Genomic DNA, 22302 nt, shown 5'->3' with positions numbered 1-22302 from the left:
AAAGCCAGAGAGAGGTGGGTTAAGGCTTCATGGATATATAGGGAACTCATTTCTTTAACCTAAGATTACTGGAGTATGTAGGTCAGAGGCAATCACAAAACACCCTATGAACAGAAGTAAATGGTTCAATAGAACATATAAAGGTTTAGATATTTAGAAATCCTGTAGCAGGGGAAGACTGGAACAGAGTTAGGGGGCGATGTAGCACCCAAAAGTTTTAAGACCAATCTGACTTAAGAATACAAAATGGAGTAATTCAGTTATTAATGAGACTAAGTACAAAACTTAAGGATATAAATCAGTGAAAACCAGTTAAGTCCTAATTAATGGTATGATTCAAAATGAATTCGCTGAACATATATTATGTGGTCAGTGTGGCTACAGAAGATAGCATAAGCTTTGCAACTATCTTTGTTAGCAAACTACTGCCTTTTCCCCTCATTTTTTTGAGCTCACTTTGAGGTAAAGACAAGAAAAGCTACCCAGAACCCAAAGACTCCAGTGCTGCTGGTGTGGATAATTCATTTGCACATTAATCAGGTATGCACACTGATTACTCAATCCGGCCATTCTTTTACATTCCCAGACTCATTCGATAGACCTTTCAAATACCAGGCTACATACTACCCAGAAAACTCATCGTCCCCAACTAAATACACAATGTTCCTGTTGTAATTTTAACCCCCACTCTAATTCGTTAAGTGAGAACTTCCCCTCCACAACACCAGCACTTCCACAAAGAGTATTAACAGCCATCTGGGATCTAAAAGAAAATAGGAAAATAGATAAATAATTCTTACACCCAAAGGCCAAACAATTTTTATTTTCAAAAACAACTTTATTCATGACACATATTAAAAAAAAATCCCACCCCCTGGAAATGAGCTAAAAAAATAAACAAAATCCACCTCCCACCGCCCTGTTCCCACTTCCTCCCATTCCCTCCAAATAAAAGGGAAAAAAAGGCAAAGGAAAACAAAACAAAACAAAAAAACTGAAAAACAAAAAAAAAAGTCCCAAAACCCCCCAAAACAAGGTAGTGCATTTCCCCAGGGGGTAGGGGAATTTACACTGGAGCCGCTGGGAGCGGAACGGAGATCTTCCGGCTACAGAAACCTGCAAAGAAAGACACTCAAAACAGAAAAAGAAACACAAAAGGAAACAAAATAGATCACCAGGCAATCTGGAGGGGCAGGGAGCCGGAAAAGAGGGGTGGGGTGGGTGGCAGACCTGGCAGGACAGGAGCAGGTGGAGGGGACTGCGAAAGTTAGGGAGAAGATGGAGGGAAGGTAACAAGCAGAACAGTTTGGTGTCCTTCCAGAGCCCTGGGTAAAAAAACCCCTCCTACCACCCATGCCCACCTACCCTCAAGCAGCCCCCAAAGGGGTGAAGTGGGACAGGGAAACAAGGGGAGCAGCTTGCGCAGTTGAGACGTGTCCATGGCGAATCCCCAGAGTGAATGAGCAGCCCCCTGCCCCGCTCCCTGGGCCTTCCCCTACTTCCCAAAGCAGGTCCCTCCTCAGCAGTTAGTTATGGGATTCTCCCCCCTTCCACAGTATATCTTTTTTTTAAAAAATATTTTTTTTTCCATCAAGGTCATCTTCTGTTTTTCTTTTTTTTTTTTAATTCTTTTTTTTTTTTTCCTTCTTTCCTCTTTTTTTCCTCTCTCTCCTCCTAATACACACTTTTTTTAGTAAGGGGAATACCATGATGTCGCTCTAGCCCGGCCCCTGGAAGAAAGAAGGAGAGTTAGGTGTTAACATGATCACTTAAGAGTTTAGCACAAGCCCCTCCCCGTGGGCCCTTGCCCCAGTGACAGTGCAGGGAATGGGGGGGAGGGGGGGAGAAGTTTCCAAGTATCCTAAAAGTGACCCCACAATGGTGACACACCTGGCAAACAGGACGGGATAATTTAACAGAATACTTTGCCAGAGGCAAAAAACTACATCTGAGATATAGGGGCAAGAAAATGGACTCATTATCTTTCCAGTTTCAGTTTTCCACAGCTCTTAAACCCCAGGCCTTCACCAACAGATCCTCCCTAATTCCTGGGAGCAGATAAGTATATCTTATAAAAAGCCAAGGTCTATATGCCTATCCTGTCTATTCAAAGGCGGAGAAATGATAGTAAAGCAACAACATGGGCACCACACTAGGCCCAGAGAAAAAGTTAACCTTGCAAAACAGTGGCTCAGTTAAAGAGTAAATATTTCAGTATCCTCCCACACGGCTGTTGAGGAAGATCAACTAGCCTCTGGTATTCTTCCAAGGGAGGTTCAATCTTCAACCCCTCCTTAACTCTGGGAAAAATAGCAAATGTCCAAGCAATGCCTTCACTACCACCAACCCTCAAGGAAAAAAAAAGGCTGGGGTTGAAAGAAGCATCTCTCAGAACAAGAGTAGAGAGATCCAGCCCTTATCACCAATTTCTGCTCCAGAAAACGATGATGAGACTGGCCTCCTGGCCTGGCCTGCAACTACCTTCCTCACCCTGCACAGGCAGGAGACCAAGTCCCTGGAGACCAAGGGGAGGGTAACGTGAGGGAGGTTCCTCAGATCAGGAAAGAAGGAAACATACAGGGCTCATGGGAGGCGGGGGAGAGGAGCAGCCCATCTATCCTGACCTGTAGACGCGACCCCGGGGCCTGCTGTTAAAACCACTGTAGAATCGAGAGCGGGAGCTGTTGTAGTTGGTAGTCCGGGCACGGTATCGGGCTCGTGGGAAACCCCGGTCTGTTGTGCTGATGCCTGGTCTGTTGGTTCGTTTTGGGATCACCTGAAAGTGAGGGATATACAACAGAAAGTCTTAAAATAAGCCTGGAGAGTTTGCACAGAACCAGAACAGCAATGAGTACAGGGCTTACCTTGATTTGTCTTCCTCTAAATAGTGACTCATCTAAGGCCAAGGAAGTCCTCACTGACTCTTTGTCTGAGAACTCTATATACGCAAAACTGAAAAAAATAATTGTCATTTCATTCATCTGAAGTTACAGCAGCTTACACATCAAATCCAACTTGCAGGTATGCCTGAATAACAACAGGGCCACATATTTATTTATTGGTCAATTTTTTTAAAAAAAGATTTTTATTTATTTATTCATTCATGAGAGACACGGCGGGGGCGGGGGGTGGAGGCAAAGACACAGGCAGAGGGAGAAGGCGGCTCCATGCTGGTAGCCTGAGGTGGAACTTGATCCCAGGTCTCCAGGATCAGGCCCTGGGCTGAAGGCAGCACTAAACCGCTGAGCCACCGGGCTGCCCTGGTCAAATTTTTTTTAAATGGAATACTTCAATCTAAATTTCCACCTACTCTTAAGAAAATTATAAAATAGTATACAAACAGCCTGGATTGCTAAGCAAATGCTGTCCCTCCTTTTTCTTTTTTTTTTTATAATATTTTTTTTATTTATTTATGACAGTCACACAGAGAGAGAGAGAGAGAGAGAGAGAGAGAGGCAGAGACACAGGCAGAGGGAGAAGCAGGCTCCATGCACCGGGAGCCTGACGTGGGATTCGATCCCGGGTCTCCAGGATCGCACCCTGGGCCAAAGGCAGGTGCCAAACCGCTGCGCCACCCAGGGATCCCTGTCCCTCCTTTTTCTAGTTCACAATCCCACTCATGCTAACCTTCATCTTTATGTTTGGTCTCTGAAGGCATTTACGTGACCCGATATGTATATGTGACACTAACGCCCTAACCATAAAACAAACACTGCTTATTTTAACAAGTTAACGCTGCTCAATACAAAACATTATTTATCTATTTCTAAGATGTGATTAAAACAACCTCATTTTACTTCTCTACTTACCCTTTAGGATGGCCACTAAATTTGTCACAGAGTATGGTAACACGGTTGACTGAACCACAGCCATGAAAGTGTGCTTCCAACTCTTCTGCTGTTGCACCATAGTCCACCTGTGAGGGTAGAGAAGGTTATATTTCACAGGTACCCTGCCTATCCTCTCCAAAATCACATCAACTCTCGTTCTCTAAGAAGTTAATCTTCTCTTCCCAACCCCAGAGCCTCTGCTGATCTTCATTTCCTTTTACCTCCTCCAAACCCTCTCAATACTCCCCCAACCTACTACCTATCCTTGAAATATTCCTTAAGACTCCTATTAACCAACTCCCCAAACAAGAGCTTTCCCACAACCCCAATCAGGGCCCCAATACATACATTGCCAACATAAATGGAACGGGCATCAGCCTCCATCTTCTCTTCAATGGACATGATCACTGGGCCAGCTTTGAAGAAAAAAGAAAGGGAGGGGGGGGTGGCAAGAAACTGGTTTTCTATTTGACCAATATATGCATCACTACCACCACCACCACTACAGGGAAGGCAAAGATTTTGGTCTGTTGTGTTCCCTGCTGTACCCCTTACCAAGAATACTGTCTAGCACACAATAGATGCTTGGCTGAACATCTGACTAATCAAGCAACAGATTAACATATCCTTAAAAAAAAAAATCAGAGAAAACAGTACAGGAATTTCTCTCCTGCTCCCAAATCAAGACCCTATTGAACAGCTTTGACTCAAATCATTTTTAAAGTGAACAAAATCAAGGGAACCCAAACTCAACAGTTCTAGGTTAAAGAGAAAGCCCTCTGCAGTCGAGTAGCTTCTCTTAGGACTCCTAACTAAAGGGTCTCCAACTAAAGGAAGAACTATGAGACTTGAAGGTCAAATGCCAGTTGGCAACGTCCACAAAGAGTAGAGGTAGACTAAAGAACAAAGAACACATTTGTAAAAAGGACAAAGAAAGGCACAAAATTACCATCATCAAAATAGAGATTCTTGCCTCACTAAGGTCAGAAAAAACACACAATGGACTATGACCCCAGCACCTGCCCAGTAATTGCTCATACAAGCAGCTCCAAGGTCCCGAGCATCTAATCCCACACAACCCGTGCTCGCAGAACCCTTCCGAGGACCCGGGCTCCGCGTGCAACCGCCGGTTACTCACCATTGCCTGGAGGTGGACTCATATTCATCTGTTTCTCTACCTCGTTCTGTAGCTCCTTTAACTTCTCAGCTTCTTCCTCCATCTCCCTGACTCGAGCTTTGATCGCTTCCAGCTCCTGTAATGAGTGGAAAGGGTATGGAGAAGAGCTTAAGAGGAACCAACGCAGGGGCTGCGCCCTGCTCTCCGTCCAAGCGCGGCCCCAGCCATGCTCGGCCATTTCCCTCGCCCCACGCGCGGGTCGCGATGAAAAGAAAAGCAAGCTACCTTCTCTGGAACAACACTAGGCACCCATAACGCCCGAATCAACCCGGCTGGGCCCCTTCTGGACGTCGAGGATCCGCGCCCGGCCCTGCCCCAGCCACGTTATTCCCCGCCCACCCCACCCCCCGCCTGCCTCCCGCTCGCCCGAGCTCTGGGCCTCCCGTGACACGGCCAGGCCTGCTCGCTCGCCCTCCTTCCCTCACCGGGTCCTCAATGGCGCCGTCCCCCGGGTCACCCTCGACCAGTCCCGGCTCCTCCTCCTCCTCCTGGCTGCCGGGGGCTCCCGAGCCAGGCCCAGGGCCCGGAGCTCCCGGGGGGGCGCGGGGCCGGGGCGGCTCCTCTTCGGGCTCGGGCTCCGGCTCGGGCTCCAGCAGCAGCTCCTCAGGCTCCAGTTCCTCAGACTCCAGGCCGTTCCCGTAGTCCCCTGCGCCCCCCGGGGCCCCCTCCCCGGCCTCCCCACCGGCCCCGGGCACAAGATGGCGCCGCCGCCCCGGCCCGGAGCCCCGACCGCCCGCAGCCCCCGCTGCTGCTGCCGCCGCCGCCGCCGCCGCCATCGCCGCTCAGACTGGGGCCCGCCGCCCGGCGATTGGAGAACAGCGCCGGGCACGCCGAGGATTCATTAGTCTAGCAACCTGCCCGTCACCACGAGCTAGGACTCCATTGGGGGATATTACTTGGCAATCAAATAAGACCCCACCCCTAAGGCGGGATATTGCGCCAAATTCTCAAATCCCGGTAGGGGAGCTGGCCTGTCAATCAACATACGCCCCACCTCCTCTCAACCCCTTAGGTAACAATACCGCCACGCTGTGACGACATTCCTGCCTCCCCCCACCCCCACCTCCAGGCGGATCCGCGAGTATATGACGCTCGGTGATTGGCCGCTGGCTAGGGCGAGGAGACAAGGCCAATCTTCCGATCGCCTCGCAGCAATAGCCCTCTCGGATGCCGATTGGCTCGTGAGATTCGAAGGGCTAACATCCGTTTCGTGACAGGTGAACCTTGCCCCGCAACGGACGGCAAGGCTTCCAGCCATGGAAAGCCGAGGTCACATGACTAGTCCTTGGCGGGGGGCCGCCATCTTGACGCTACTGGTCGCCGGCTGGAGAGATGTTAGAAAGCAGTGGCTGGAAACGTTGAGGCGGTTTCTGTAAACTGGTTTGCTAACCAGGAAGCTACCAGTGGATGGAATGTTGCTGGAAATGGAGGTTCTGAATGGAGCTCTCCAGTAAGATGCTTGCTTTCCCCATCCAGGTACCAAAAGGTACCAACACCCATCAGGTCTCCCAAACCAGAAAGCAGGAAGGAATCTTCAGTCCAGAGCTACCAGTCCTGTCTGATCTGTCTTCCTTGTGCAGGCATACTTTCCAAGCCCGCTGCTCATGCCTCAGTTTCAGTTTGTTTCTTGGGCTGTTTGCTAAGCCCCCTAATAGATCTCTCAGCTTCCAGTGTCACTCTTAACAGTCCTCACCGCTACCACAGTGAGCTGGCTCCCCTTTGCTGGCCAGGTAAAAGTAAAACTGTACCGTGGCCTTAGAGACCTCAGGACCAGCCTACGTCACAAATGTTATTTCTACACTCCTCATTCCAGGGGGTATACCTGCACCCAGCTCTGTGCCTCTGTACATGAAGTCCCTCTTCAACCAGACCACTGCAAACCTAAGCATCACCGCTCGTGCAAAACCTTATGCTAGCCTCCTCTCCTTTCCCATGACTAGCAGGCCTACTACCTCCACTGTGCACGTAATCATTTTGTCCTGCATCCTGAGAATTTGGAGAGGAGAGGCTGGATCCTATTTATATTTGCAGCTCCACTGTAGGGCAATATGCTTGGCACATATTGTCAATAAATGTTTGCGTTGACCGGGAATCTGGGTGCCACCCTCATCTTCAACTCTTTCGCAGCCCCCAAACCTTCCTTCAGACCACAGAGGAATTCCTCCAGGCAGGTTCCCACCACAAGTTTCCACTCTGAGATAACCAATGAGACATCACCCTGGAAAGCAGGGTTGCCATATGTAGTAGTGATACTACACATTTATTTAAAAAGAAGAAACAAAGGTGCAAAGTTTGCAAGAGGGTTATTTGTAGCCGGACGCAGCTAGGGTTTGACAGCCAGATTCAAATGAGCCCAATCAAATTAATCAGACAACCCCAACAGGATGTGTGTGTCTGGGGTGAGGAGATTTGGACAAGAGGAGATCCCTGTTAGCAAACCAAAAAGTCAAAAGCGTCTCAGTATACCCCCACTCTTCCCCTCACCCTCACTTTTCCTCACAAATCCTTACCTCAGGAACAGGGGAATTCAAAGCAGAGTCACAGTCGCTTAAAATTTCACTGAAAATTACTTCAGCAGCCATCTCAGCTCCAGTGGTCTGGGAGAACTAACTTGAGCACGGAAGACAAGTTCTAAAAGACTGTGAGGTCACTGGAAAAAAAAGGTTTTCTACTAATCTTAACCTAATCAAGATTTTCATATTTTATTGGTGCTTGATTTAAACTAATCAAGCTGAGGGCGCCTGGGTGGCTCAGATTGAGCATGGCCTTTAGTGCTCATGGTCCTATAGTCCTGGGATGGAGGATCTACACTCAGCGGAGACCCTGCTTCTCCCTCTCCCAGTGCCCCTCCCTACTCTTTGGCATGTGCTGTCTCTCAAATAAATAAACAAAATCTTGATAAATTAACTAATCAAGCTGATCAAGGGAAATGCGATTTTTTTATAAGGACTTTCGAATCCTAATTTTGTTGAGCACTTGATTTTGTAACAGGCACAATCCTGGACTCCTTATTATATTATCTCATTGAATTCTCACAACTTTATAAAGCAAATATTTCCAAAACTATAGCCTTTTGGGGGGACGAAGAAAGAGTGAAGTAACTTGCCCAAGTCATGGAACTAATAATTAAAAGTGAGCAGGGGAGAAAAAAAGTTAGCAGGGAATTCAGAGCTAGCTTTCAAAGCTTAGATCAAAATTACCATAAAGTCTGCCTTAATACACAAAGATTATATTATGTATGATATTGAAATTGGAAAAAGACTAAATTTCAACAATAGACATATGTTTAGGCAAGCTGTAATTATACCCAAAGATTATTATGCACCTATTAAAAGGGTTACACAAAACATGTAATAAAATCCAAAAATAATTCTTGCTAGGTCAAAGAAGTAGAATGTAAAAGTGTATATAAAGCACGATTATGATATTTTTTTTTTAACAACTTGGACTTTGGGGAAAAAAGGGAGCAAGAACCAGTTCTATCTTTTCTTTGGTAATATGTACTAAAAGCTTTAAAACTGTTGAGATTCTTTTTATTTTTTTATTTTTAAAATTTATTTATTCGTGAGAGACACACAGAGAGAGGTAAAGATACAGGCAGAGGGAGAAGCAGGCTCCCTGCAGGGAGCCCGATGTGGGACCTGATCCCGGGACTCCAGGATCACGCCCTGAGCCAAAGGCAGATGCTCAACCACTGAGCCACCCAAGCGTCCCCCCCTTTTTTTTTCTCTAATTTTTTAACAGTTGAGATTCTTGACCTGGTGATTTTATTTATCATCTGCACATTTAGGAATAAAGACCTTCATCAAAGTGAAAAAAGGTAAGCAACTTGAATGTCCAAATAGGCACATTCAGGAGAATTATTATACACACATAGATTTAATTTTATATAGTCATTTTGCCTTCAAAACACTTTTAATGACAAGGAAAAACTGTGCAATATAATGGTAAGCAGAACTGTAGTATAAGAAATTGTATATACAGTATGATCATAAAATATAAGCACAGATAAAAGATGGTAAAGAAATATGCCAAAATGTTAACAGTGGTACTTTCTGAGTAGTAGGATTATAATTGATTTATCATTTTCTGCGTTATATGAACGATTTTCCCCACAATATCATGTTATTTTTTTATCATGTTATTTTTATTTAAAATTTTAAAAACCCTCCAACTTCCAAACTTACTCTAGTAAGAATGATTACTTTTTCAGACATTTAAAAAGATATTTGAATGACATGTAAAGTGAGATACTTCCCTATTAGAGTGTAAACTGTAAAAGGCAGGGACATCATCTTAATTATATTTGTATTCCCATTGCCCATCACTGTGTGCTCAATAAATGCTAACTGAATGAATGATCTTCCATAATAATTTAAAATCTTACCCATTGTTGATGCATAGAGAACATCAAAGAGATAAGTTTCTAAGAATGAATTTGTAAGAAATTCATACGTAATGATGTGAAATTTACCCATTATGAGTATAATTTTCCTTCAGTAATAACCTTTCCATAGAGGCTATGGAGTTTTGGGAAAAATAAAACTCAGTGATGCTGTGCTCTAGAAGGAAAAATGTGTCAATAGAAGTGGCTAGTGGACTTAAGGAGAATTAAATCAGTAAAAAATGGATGAGGGCATCTCCAGTTCTGTCCAAAAGGGAAAAGCTGTCTCACTAAACTATATAAACACATGGCTTTGTGGTAGTTTCATTCCTATTTTTAACTCTTGCTTTTTTTTTTCTTTTTTGCCTGCTATAATAATTCTCTATAATCTAAAACTACATTGTTTAATATGATACCCACTACTCGCACATGCCTTGAGCACTTGGAATGTGAGTAGTCTGACTTGAGATATACTGAAAATGTCAAATATTCACCAAATTTCAAAGACAATAGGAAAAAGAGACTATAAAACAAATTAATAACTGTTATATTAATTATAGGTTGCAATTGTAATAATTTTTATATACTGGGCTAAGTAAAATATTATTAAAATTAGTTTTATACCTGTACCTTTTTGCTTTTTTAATGAGGCTTCCAGAAAATTGAAACTACATATATGATTTGCATTATATTTCTGTTAGTGCTGACATAAAACCTTGAAGCCTTGATCATTTACTTACCTCTACTATGGAACAGACTCCAATTATTTTCTTTGTTGTTTTCTTTTCAGGCTGAGCCCCAACACAGGGCTTGAACTCACAACCCTAAGATGGAGACTTGAGCTGAGATCAAGAGTTGGATGTCCAACCAACTGAGCCACCCAGGTGCCCCAACTCCAATTATTCTCTAATGCAAAGTCTAGGCTCGCCTATCTTAACTCCCTAGGTCTGTCCTTGCAGGGAAGTGAGGTGTCCATTTAAATGAGAAAGAATCTACATGGGCTGCTTATTTCCTATTCTGCTTGGTTAACTTTTAAAAAATGTTGTACCTGGAAAACTTGTTTTAATATATTGTATCATATATATGTGTTCTTTATGAAAAGATCAGAAAATACGGATAGTAAAAAGAACAAAATAAAATCACCAGTAAAATCCAACACCCAGAGATAATCACTAGTGATATTTTGGCATATCCCCTTCCTGAAATTTTCAAAACATATATACATATAGAGGCACACATGCACACACACACACATTTATATATTTATTTTGGCAAACTGGGATCATACTGTATATATTATTTTCTACTTCCTTCTTTACCAAGTTAGAAATGTCTTTCCATATCAATAAAAATATTTTTCCAATTTCATTTTCCATGATTTTACTCAAAAAAAGTCACCTTAGAAATGAGGGCTTCCCTGACTATTCTATTTAACATTGAAATCTATACTTAAACACTTTCCCAATTCCATGCCAATGAATTATTTTTCTTCACAGCATTTATCACCTTGAAACATGAAATGTTATGTTAATGAATATTGTGAAATGAATTTATTTAGTTTTTGTTTGTTTCCCTTAGTAGAATGTAAGTAATATGTAATATGAGGGCAGAAATTTGTGCCTGTGCACTCAGTGTCTAGAACTGTGCTTAGTACATAGAAGATGCTTGAATATTTGTTGCATGAATCAATGATTGAATCAGTAAAAAAAACTACATAGCTTTCCATTATATTACGTTTTCTAGTTGATTTTTAAAATATTGTTAATTTTGGGCGCTTGAGTGGCCCAGTGGTAGAGCATCTGCCTTGGCTCAGGTCATGATCTCTGAGTCTCGGGATGGAGTCCCGCATTGGGCTCCCCTGCAGGGAACCTGCTTCTCCCTCCGCCTGTGTCTCTGCCTCTCTCTCTCTCTCTCTCTCTCATAGAGTTTATGTCACACCTATATCCACATTTAAGGAACATTTTAAAGTTTTCAAAGAATCTGCTCTTAAGTAAAAACACAGAATGTCTACAATCCATTTGCTAGAAACTGTAACTAAATGTTGCCCAAATTTTATCGAAAGTACCATATGGAGAAATGACATTCATGGAGAAATGTCTAAAAGATTAAAAAATCCATCTATCCATTTAGATGGTCTGCAATTTAGCCCTATAATAAACCGCCATAGGGTATATTTGGGCTAAATTGTGATGAGCCTGATAGAACAAGCTTAGGATCTATTGAATTCCCATTTGGTGTTTATTGGTGCAAAACTCAACATCATATTTACTGTCAGATGTTACAGAGGGTGATAGCCTCTATATCACCCCAGAAGAGCCACAAAAGTCTTTGCCCATCTTAAGGAACCGACAGACTTTTCTAAATCCCAAGAGGAAAGTGAATCTTGTTTTGTTTTCCAATTTGCCTTAGAAATTGGAAAGCTCAAGGCCGAATTTATAGCTTAGCTTCAGTATTCGGAAATACTGCTTATAGAATGCTTTTCTGTACATTAATTTTCCTTTTGCTGTCATCTTATTTTAATATTTCAATTTATCCTTTACTTCTACTTTATTTTTTATTTTATTTTTTTTTCTTTACCTCTACTTTAAAAATCCATATTCTCCTATTGTTTTGTATAGCAAGATGTTGCAAATGCTTTTTGGAAGGAATTAGTCAAATACAAATCAACCGATCATTAAATCAATCACACTGGAGTGGAGATAAATGCTCTCATAGCCTGACAATATTAACTATTAAGAGCATCTAATTCCCCTTTCCTTAACTCCATGTTCACCAAGCCACTCTCAGATTTTCATATGGCTTGCCCTGTTGATTTCCTATAGAGAGGATGGAAACTCTCCTCTGAGCAGTATATCTCTAACTACAATCTAACACATATATACCCAAATGTAATTTAATTGCACCAGATTATAGAAAGACTAGAAATTCTTATAATTTGAAATTAGTATCGCTCTTCCTGTCAGGCAGGATTCTGATGTTGTTCTCAATTAGGACAGAAGGATGGGCTGAATAATTCCTGTAGATTCCATCCACTTCAGCTGTTTGCATTAAAATGGCTGAAATCAAGTATCTCAAGGTGCCAGGAAAGGAAGCAGGGGCTCCATTTTTGCAAGAAGTAAGCAGCAGGATACTGGGAAGAAATGCTCATCATCACTGGAGGCTGAACCACAACTGGGGACTTGATTAACATCACAAAAAGATTTGGGGTAAGATTTTCTTTGTTTTGGTTGGTTGTTTGTGGCCATTCCAAAGTACTGTATACACACACCTCTTAAGATTTGGTTTGGCACAGATGGAGCTCTTGGCTTTGGGCATTTGGCAGGGGTTGGGAGATGGGGGGAACAACTCTGATTTTCTTTTCTTTTTTTTATCTCAACACTTTCCGAAATCCCTGTTACTCTAATTCTTGCACTTTAACAAGGTCATGAAGAGATGATTAGATCAAGAAATGTCCTGACACCAGGCTACAGAGTGTAAAAGTCACAAACCCTGCTCAGTCCTTCTCATTAAACTTCTGGGCTTTATTTTTTTTTCAATACGACCATTACATATTACACAAAAATAAAAGTCAAATGAACTTGATATTTATAAATTATTAAATAAAAATACAGGAATATATATTTATATTTATAGAGCTTTTTCTTTTCTTCTAAACTAACCAAATCTGTTCTCCCGCCATTTTATGATTTAAAAAAGTAAAATAGTATATACCCTAGGATAAATGGGGAGTGGGATTAATAATTGCAGGACCTAGTTGCCCTACTTCTCCTTCCTTGGCCTAAGCAAAGTCCCTATTTGTCCCTTTGGGCTCTGGAAAGCAAGAAATGCCCTCTCCACCTCTTTAATCTCTGAAAAAATGGCATTTAGATTTATTTCCCTTTTTTTTTTTTTTTAATGAAATAGATTTAAAAGTTGGGAGCCATACTCAGCCTTCCTGGCCAAGAGCTAATCCCAAGGAACTATATGGCTCTAGAAGAGAGTCTCTAGTTTTCCCTGACAGAAGAGTCTCTGGGGTTTCCATTGCCCCTCAAGCTATAAAGGACAGGACAGATCAAAACTGCCCACTATGACCCCAAGTAAGCTATGCTTCTGGGAATCCAAGCCCTTTACCCTTTCAGAAAACAATGTCTACTTCCACCCAGGTGTGAAGGCCTCAGCACAGGGCATTTCAGTTACCTGACCATGGTCCCTGCTGCTCTGGTTTGCTAAAGGCCCCCAGGAAAGCTAGCAGGGTCAGGGGTCCTGTGGTAGAAGGGAAGGTGAAGAGTCTGCCCCAAACTTGGGGGAGAGTGGGCTCCAATTTGGAGCTGATGGTCTAGTCAGTGGTTTTCCAACTTTTTTTTCAGCAGCAAACCCCTTAATGTAAATTAAATCTACCCTGAACCCCGATATGTAAGACAGCCACCAGGGGAGCTATTCTGTTTGAGGACATGTAGCCCAGCCTGCTTAGCACCCCCTCTTCATCTCCCCAAGGACTCCTGAGGCAACTCCTACAAAACTTCAGGGTTCTGCCAAGCAGTCTGAAAACCACTGGTCTAGTTTGTCCTGAGCAAGTCAGAGACCCCCCACCCCCACCCCAACTGCCTGCCACAGACCAGCTCTGAGTTTCTGGTATCAGCATACTCACAACAGACCAAGTGGTGCATGCAGTCTACCACTTCCCCTATAAATACCGTTTAAAAAGTGCAGCCCTCTCTCAAAAGCAGAAGTCTGGGCTAAACACCTGAGGCCAATTTTGGTCCCACATTCTCGCGAGTACAACTATGTTGCCACATTCTGGGACCAAATGAAAATCTCTAAGAAGAGTCAACCATGGTCTAGCTAAGCTGATCAGTGCTCAGGATCAAGGGCAGGGTTCTAGAGCACTGTGTCTGAAGTCAGCATTGGAGAGCAGCAATTTTAGCACCTTGGGAAGTGCAGCAGTGAGGTCTGGCTCAGGACATACATCTGGAGTGAAATAATTTCTCTCTCAAAAGAAAATGCTATAATCTGAGTCCATTCTAGAGGACTGTGAGCTCTAAAGTTAGTGTCCTCAGACTCTGAGGTACAGACAAGTAATACCCATGCAAACAGTGTGGCTTCAAAGAAAGAAATGCTTCTAGGTCGTAGGTACTCTAGAACCCATACACCTGGCCCTTGATAAAGCAGCACCAAAGCCCACTACATGGAATAGGCCAGTCACGGACTACAGGTCACCCTCACACCCATGGGGTTCAGAGCTGGAATGTTCCTCTCAAGGCATCAGCAGTCTCACTGAGACACAGTGCAGGACCCAGACCATACTCTAGATCAACATTTACCTCCACACACTCCAAAGGAAAATTAGAGTCCCAATTTAGAGTTAAGCTTGGGTACAGTCCCAGAGACAGGGAACACCTGAGGCACCAGTGTGCCCCAGTGGGAAAGGAGGGTGGCAGGTAGGTCCAGACCCCCCAACCCCACCCCCACCCACCCCCTGCAGGCTTGGCAGCCTGTTCTCCTGTTTTCAGTCAGAGTCCAGGAGGCAGCAGCAAGTAAGTGATGTACAGGGAATGGGGATGGCAAAGCAACAGGGCAAGCTACAGAACTTCTCTTCTCCCTCAAGCCTGCTGATGACTTTCTGCCAGAAAGTGCCCAAAGCCCTCTACTGGATACAGTGTTTCTCCCACAGCCTTGAGGCATCAGGACAAGGGGGGGAGTGGGGGGGAGGGGCAGAGAACTGCCCCTTGTTCCTGCCACTCCAACAGGGAGCTCTTCTCAAGTACAGCCACCAACAGGTTAGACAAGCAGCCCGGCATGCACACAAGCATGCGTACACATGCACACACATGTCCAAGCAGCCCACCATCACAGCCATCTCTCTCTATCACCAGAGAACCTCAAGCTTCCATTTCAAAGGAATGTGCCCTCTGTTTCCCCCCCACACTCTCACTCATCCAATGGAGACACAACCCCTCCTGCAAGTCGACCTTCCTCAGGGCTACAAGCTAAGTTCTAGGTATAGTTTTGTGTGCCTACACCTATAGACATGATCTCTCCCACCTCCTCCTGACCTTGGAATGACTTTATCTCCTGCCCGCCCCCCCGCCCCCGACTTTCCAAATACATTCCCTAATGTCTCCCAGCTCATCCTTCCAACTGCCTGCCTGGCAAACACAGCTCCTTCACACAGTACCCTGCCCTTTCCGATCCCCATTCCGTGCCCATCCATTCACCCCACTTCTTCCAAGGGCATTTCTCCTGTTCTGTTCTTGCTCTCCTGTCCCCTAGCCACACCTAGCCCCGCCTGGCCCCGGACTTGCTCACTTGCTCGCAAAAAAGGCCCCTACGGTGACCAGGGCCCCCAGTGCCACGGCCCCCGTCAGCACTGTCCTCACTGAGGCCCAGTTCCCCTCCCGCAGACGCCGCGCCTCCTCCAGGGCCCCGTCCCCGTATAGAGCTGTGAACTCCGCCTGTGGGAGAGAAGGGAAGTAGGAGAGAAAGAAGGAGAAAGGGAGATCAGGAGAGGAAAGAGTGGAGGAAAGAGGAGAGGAAGAGTTCCAGTTCCATCCACTGCAAGCACTACCCCATACCCAGCTCCTCGCCAGCCAAAGCTCTACTGGCTGCAAGGCCCCATCATCCCCCATGAGCGCCTGGCTCATTTGCCCTCTCTACCTCAAGTGAATCCCAGCCTCTCCTTGGCCAAAAATTGTGCTCTGAACTGACATCCTTTGCCAAGGCTTTCCTAACTACCACCCCATCCCTGACACCCCATCCCCACCACCGCCCATGTCACCGTACTCTGGTGTAAAAAGTTCCTGACAGCTGGATGCCATTTCCCTGCAGGCACTGTGTAGTCTGTCCTCTGCTTTGGACCATGAACCCATCCAGTGATGACTGCATGGCAGCCCTGGAGTGCAGAGTCTAGCGAGATACCCATAGTGAAGGCATCTGATTCCACCCAAATAGGGCGACTCCGCCCCTAGCCTCCAGCCAGAGCCCCCATCTTCCCTCTGGAGACAAGCTTTTTCGGAGGGGTGTGCAGAGCAGCAATTGAGAAGCTTCTTACCCAGCCCCCACTGCTGTGGATCCAGTCGGCCAGCCGTGTCTCCAGGTAGGCCACCATCCACTCTTGCACTTGTCCCACAAGTGGCTCCATCTCTTTGTTGACACTCTCAGCACACAGTGCAGCTCCAAAGACAAAGAAGGCCACAAGACGGCCCCAGTTGGGGCCCCCTTGGAAGAGTTCGTCAGAGACCTGGGTGAAGCGTTGCTGGGCTGAGCCTGGGGTCACATGCAGCTGGGCTGCCAAATCAGAGAAGGTGCGCCGGAAGCGGGTCTCAAACTCATCTCCAGCTGCCCGCATGGCTTGGTGCAGTGGATCAGCTGCTGGGCCCTCTCCAGGGCCAGCTCCACAAACATAACCCTTCTGCCTCAGCTTATAGCCTACAAAGTCTGCCACTAGAGCCCGTGTGTCTGGGGCTGAGGCTGGGGTCGCCATCCGGGCGGCTGTAAGAGTCAAGGATGAAAGACTGGCATGAATATATGGTCAGAGAGCCAGAAGGGGTACTTCAGGCTTGGCCAACCCAGTGAGACAGGGAGAGAGGTGGGAGGAAATGCTCAGAGACCACTGGGCAGGGAAGGGCAAGAACACAAGAGTTAAGTCAAGGTGAGCGGTCAGGGCATGAGGGGCTGGCCATTAAATTCATAATATGCCACATTAAATGCAAAACAAGTAAATTTTATTTTTAAAATACTTTAGATTTTTTTCCACAATAGGAGAATACCAGCTCTGCAACACCCCTGCAAACCACCCCCCCCTTCCACAGTACACACCTTTTTGGCTAAAGGAAGGGGCCTAGTACTTCCCCAGAGGGAAGATGTGAAGATGCTGGCAGAGGCACACAATGGGGGTGGAGACAGGGGCTGAAGGGAAAGGTGGAAGAAGCAAAGGGCTGCCTGGGACAGAAAAGAAAGGGGACACTCACCTAGCCTGGATGGCAGCTCTTAGGACCCAGCGCTGGTGGCAAGGAGCCCCCAGCTGGGGCCTTTCATCCTCCTGGCCAGCGTGGAGCCCTGGGAAGGGGAGGGGGAGAGCAGAGCTAGGTGGGGAAGGCCAGCGATCAGAGTCTGGACTAAGAAGGCTGGGGTTGCAGCTTCCTGGACCGGCCCCTGCCCCCAACATTCTACCAGCTGTGTGGCCGAATCCATGTTTAACGACTGTCCTCCCGGGAAACCCAGGGCCAAGGGCTTCCTGCCTTCACCATCTCTACTCCCGGCTCCCCCCCAGTGCAGTCCAACAGCCCAGCTCCTCCTTCACCCCCACCCTCAGCAAGTCTCCAACCCCGCCTGCCTGCCAGGTTAGGGATCTCACGGGTCAGGCCGCTGCCAGGATCCGGGCCGTTTCCTGGTGCAGGAGCTGGGAGGGAGGGAGAGAGGGAGGAAGGGAGGGAAGGAAGGAGGGAGGAGAAAGGGGGGGCGGGAGGGAGGGCCCGGCGCCGGGTGATGATGGGGCCCAGAGATGCGTCCAGAGAGAGAGGGGCGGGGCTGGGAAGCAAGCTTGGGAAGGGCCACAACTCCGGAAGAGAGAGGCCCGCTGGAGGCCAAGAGGAGTAGGGCTGGGAGGATACCGAGGGCCAGTCTGGGCTCCTGAGACTGAAGGCTGCCCAGAGAAGCCGGCTAGGCCTCAGGAAACCTCGGAGTAAATTCACCATTTCCCAGAAGGTCTCTGATGTTCCATGCACTTGTTGAATTTTTCCTGCCCAGGAGCGGATGCCTGGATTAGGGGAGCAGTTCCCACTAGAATGGGAACTGCTGACCAGGTGCCTTCCTTGCCTTGCGGGACTGGCAGACACGACATGGACACTGAACATTTCACTTCCTCTTCTCTCCAGGACCTCTAATCTAGTAGTCTCTTCATGGGCTGAAGCTTTAGCCAGGCATCAAGACTTGGATCGCCAAGTAGTTTCTGCAGGTAACTTTTCTTTAACTTCCTTTCTTCTTTCTTTCTTTCTTTCTTTCTTTCTTTCTTTCTTTCTTTCTTTCTTTCTTTCTCTTTCTTTCTTTCTTTCTTTCTTTTTCTTTCTTTCTTTTTCTTTCTTCTTTTTGTTTTGTAATCAGATTGGTTTTCATTCTAATTCTTTTTACTCAACACATGAATTCTCATGACAAGTTCAAACAACATAAAGGTATAAGGGGGAAAAATATGAGTCCTTAATCTCCCCCCCCCTTCCACCTCTTGCCCAATTCCACCTCCCTTCATGGAAGTTGCTAATGACAAGGTTGATGTTTACTCTTTCAGATTACATATATATATATATAATATATATATAATTATATGTATAGACACACACATATATGTATACTTATTATTTATACAAGGCAGTATATTTATACAGGGCAGTTCACAGAATATTAAGCAGTCTGTCTACAGGTGATCCTCAGGAATGTTCTCTCAGGCATTCTGACTGGGCCCCACTGGCTCTTGCTCTGGCACGTCCTTCGGCTCCATTTGAAGGGATCTCCAGCCAAAGGCTAGAAAGCGGCAACCCACTTTTCCTTTCCTGCTGGTTCCCTTTACTTCTACCTCTACTTCAAGCCTTGATATTCCGACCTGGCCCTACAGTCACAGGAGAAGAAAGGTTTCTGTAACAATAATAGTAACAACAAATACATTTTGATGAGTTATTAGGTGCTATGTGCTTTCGTTACATGTATGATAGTTATCCTCACATCAATCCCTATGCTTTATTCTCATTCTATAGATGAAGAGAGTGAGGCTTGGAGACGGTAAGTAATTTGGCTGAAATCATATACTTAGAAACTGTTACTCAATTTTGTCTGACTTTAAAGTTTGTCTTTAAGTGCATTGCTGTAAGATCATCTCTTCTGCTTTGGGTAATCTATGTTGTTACAACTCCATTTTCAAGTCCAAACTCAGGGCAGCCCCAGTGGTGTAGCGGTTTAGCGCCGCAGCCCAGGGCGTGATCCTGGAGACCCGGGATTGAGTCCCACGTCGGGCTCCCAGCATGGAGCCTGCTTCCTCCTCTGCCTGTGTCTCTGCCTCTCTCTCGCTCTGTATCTCTCATGAGTAAATAAAATAAAATTAAAAAAGAAAAAAGAATCAAGTCCAAACTCAGTTATCCCCTCCATTCTGAATGCACAGCAGATTTCACACCTTTATGACTGTATCCTTTCAATCACCCTCCTCACTTCTTTGCTCTTGGGCTGATCACTCCAGCTGCCACCAGCAAGGCTGCCTTCTTTAGAGAATAATCCAGTCCAGTCCTTCATTTGCAATCCTGATTTCTTCTAAGACACTTACTTGAAATAAAAACACTTTTAGGTTTCAGGATCCAAATGTTTCTGTCTGCCCTCCCATTTATTCATAAACCCTGTGAGAGCAAGAACGGGATTATATTCACTGCTATGTTCTTCAGGCCTAATAGACACTCAGTAAATGTTGACTGAACAAATCATTCAACACCCTTGGTCAGTTATTTGAGCAGGCCCACTCTGATGTTTGAAGATAACTGTAGTGGCTGTTAAAGAACCAAAGACTCAACTGTGAAGAGGGAAAAAAAGAAAAAGAAACAAAAATTGATTTGGAATAAAGGTTCAATATCAGTCTTAGGGGCACCTGGGTGGCTCAGTGGTTGAGTGTCTGCCTTCAGCTCAGGGTGTGATCCTGGAGTCTCTGGATTGAGTCCCACTTTGGGCTTGTGGGAAGCCTGCTTCTCCCTCTGCCTGTGTCTCTGACTCTGTCTCTGTGTCTGTCATGAATAAATAAATATCTTTTTTTAAAAAAAATGTCAGTCTGAGCAGCCAGAACAACACAAATTATACCTGGTCCAAAGCTGCATACCTCAAGGATCTTCTCAGACCAACACCACAGAGCCAAGGAATAACAGTGAAACTATAGACAAAGCATAAATGTTTTTATCAGGACATCTCAGACCACAGGCCCACTTTGAACCTTATCTATTCTTTCAATGATATAGATATACATATCTAAAGATTTTATTTATTCATTTATTTATTTATTTACTTATTTATTTATTTGAGAGAGAAATAGAAGGAGAGAGAGCATGAGTAGGGGAGGGACAGAGGGAGAAGCAGACTCCCTACCAAACAGGGAGCTTGACCTGGGCTGCATCCCAGTATCCCGAAGATGATGACCTGAGCTGAAGGCAGACACTTAACCAACTGAGCCACCCTGGTGACCCCCTCAATGATATATTTTACAAGAGCAAGGAAGAAAGTTTTAAAATGCTTGACTATAACACAAATTAGTGTAACATTATTTTACACCCTAAAATAGGAAAAGAATATGTCCTGAATTATATATGTATGCATAAAATCAGAAAATAAAACTCAGGGATGCCTGGGTGGCTCAGTGGTTGAGCATCTGCCTTTGGTTCTGGTCAGGATCCCGGGGTCCTGGGATCCAGTTTCCCATCAGGCTCCCTGCAGGGAGCCTGCTTCTCCCTCTGCCTATGTCTCTGCCTCTCTCTCTGTCTGTCATTAATAAATAAATAAAATCTTCAAAAAAAATGTATCACTTTAAAAATGATTCCTGGCTAATTAGCATTGCTAAGGTTAATATTGGAGTAAAAATGCAAACAGGAATGACTTGTATGACAAGATAGTATGTGTCTCACTGTTTATTTCCAACTTAGTTACTTGTGATTTTTACAGTTAAACTATTGTGTAAATGTAGAGATTCCATTTCTACTCTAACATTCCTCATTACAGTACTCTAATGTCAACTATTATCACTAAATGTTTTAAGCTTATATAACCAAATGTATAAGAGAGTGGGCTCTAGCACAGACTGCTGATGTTCTAATTCCAGCTCCTCAATCATTACCTATGTGACCCTGGGCAAGAGTCCTATCCCCTCTCTCCCTCAAATTTCTCACTTATAGGATATCTATAAAATATTTATAGGAGTGAGGATCCCTGGGTGGCTCAGCGGTTTAGCGCCTGCCTTGGGCTCAGGGTGTGATCCTGGAGTCCCGGGATCAAGTCCCACATCAGGCTCCCTGCATGGATGGAGCCTGTCTCTGCCTCTCTCTGTGTCTCTCATGAATAAGTAAAATATTTTTAAAAAGGAGTTAATATTTGTAAAACTCGTGCAAGCATACCCAGTACATTTTAAGTGTTACACAAGATCAGTAGGAAATTCAGAGAAAAAAATACACAAAATACTTTTTTTTTCTTTCACTAATGTACAACAAAATGAAGGAGAAAAAAGCCAGCTCTGTGCCCCTGTTAGAAGCTCCCACTAGAGCTAGAAATCCAGTCCCAACTCCCAGAGAGTTGTGTTCACTCACTCAGTAATTTGAGAGCCTACTATATGCTGAAACTGACCGTGAATCAGACACAGTTTCTGCCTTCAAAGTACATGCAGTGGTGTTGGAGATCAGAATGCTCATCGACTTTCTCACAGATGAGAAAATTGATGTCCAGAGAAGTTATGCCTTGCTCAAGGTCACACAGCAAAATGCCACCAGAGGTGAGACCAGAGCTGTCTTCCCACAACTCAATTCAGAACTCTTTTTTCCAATGGACCACCCACCCTTTTGAGGGCCACGTCTCAGCTTCTATTTGAGACATTACCTAGTTTTCATGACCTTCCCTTCTGTGCTCCCTCCGCCACCCCACTCCAAAACCTGGAGCCTAGGGTTTGGAAAAGAAAACGGTGAAACTCTAAAGAGAAAGTCACACACTGGGTATTTTGAACCAGTCTGCAAGACCGGGAAAGGTTACTCTGGCCTCTGCATTAACCCTTCCGGTGCTGGAGAGGTTGAAGTTATTAAAAAAAAAAAAGAAAAAAAAAAGCCCGAGTGGTCTCACTCATCAAGACCGGAAGGGGGATCCCCGCCCCCGGTACATGCGAAGACTGACAGGGAGCCCCATATCAGCGGACTGTGGGCGGGGGCGGGGGCGGG

General features: G+C 45.2%; 1 protein-coding gene and 1 long non-coding RNA gene across 8 annotated transcripts; one reads left to right on the top strand and one right to left on the bottom strand.

Moving 5' to 3' along the window:
- Positions 1-817: 817 nt before the first annotated feature.
- Positions 818-16850, bottom strand: LOC112656860 (bcl-2-like protein 2). Of its 5 annotated transcripts, XM_025442340.3 has the most exons (8): positions 16419-16850; positions 7518-7613; positions 4969-5083; positions 4179-4246; positions 3810-3916; positions 2865-2952; positions 2625-2776; positions 818-1730 (listed from the first exon to the last, which is right to left on the bottom strand). In XM_025442340.3, the coding sequence occupies exons 1-8, from the start codon at positions 16848-16850 to the stop codon at positions 1691-1693; spliced, it is 1098 nt and encodes a 365-aa protein (XP_025298125.2). In that variant the 3' UTR covers positions 818-1690. The 5 variants fall into 5 exon arrangements, with proteins under 5 accessions (XP_025298125.2, XP_025298124.1, XP_025298123.1 ...); XM_025442339.3 differs by lacking the exons at positions 7518-7613; positions 16419-16850 and adding an exon at positions 6071-6265; XM_025442338.3 differs by lacking the exons at positions 7518-7613; positions 16419-16850 and adding an exon at positions 5433-5783.
- On the top strand, positions 6319-16424 carry LOC112656862 (uncharacterized). Of its 3 annotated transcripts, none has more exons than XR_007412664.1 (4): positions 6319-6457; positions 8752-8827; positions 10182-12597; positions 16196-16424. It is a non-coding gene; the product is annotated as an uncharacterized LOC112656862 (long non-coding RNA). The 3 variants fall into 3 exon arrangements; XR_007412663.1 differs by lacking the exon at positions 16196-16424 and adding an exon at positions 12813-13284; XR_004817867.2 differs by lacking the exon at positions 16196-16424 and having other exon boundaries at positions 10182-13284.
- Positions 16851-22302: the final 5452 nt, after the last annotated feature.

Source organism: Canis lupus, chromosome 8 (genome assembly GCF_003254725.2).
Source record: "Canis lupus dingo isolate Sandy chromosome 8, ASM325472v2, whole genome shotgun sequence".
Lineage (NCBI taxonomy): Eukaryota > Metazoa > Chordata > Mammalia > Carnivora > Canidae > Canis > Canis lupus.
The sequence above is the reverse complement of the archived record's forward strand: the minus strand, read 5'-3'. Positions and strand labels throughout refer to the sequence as shown.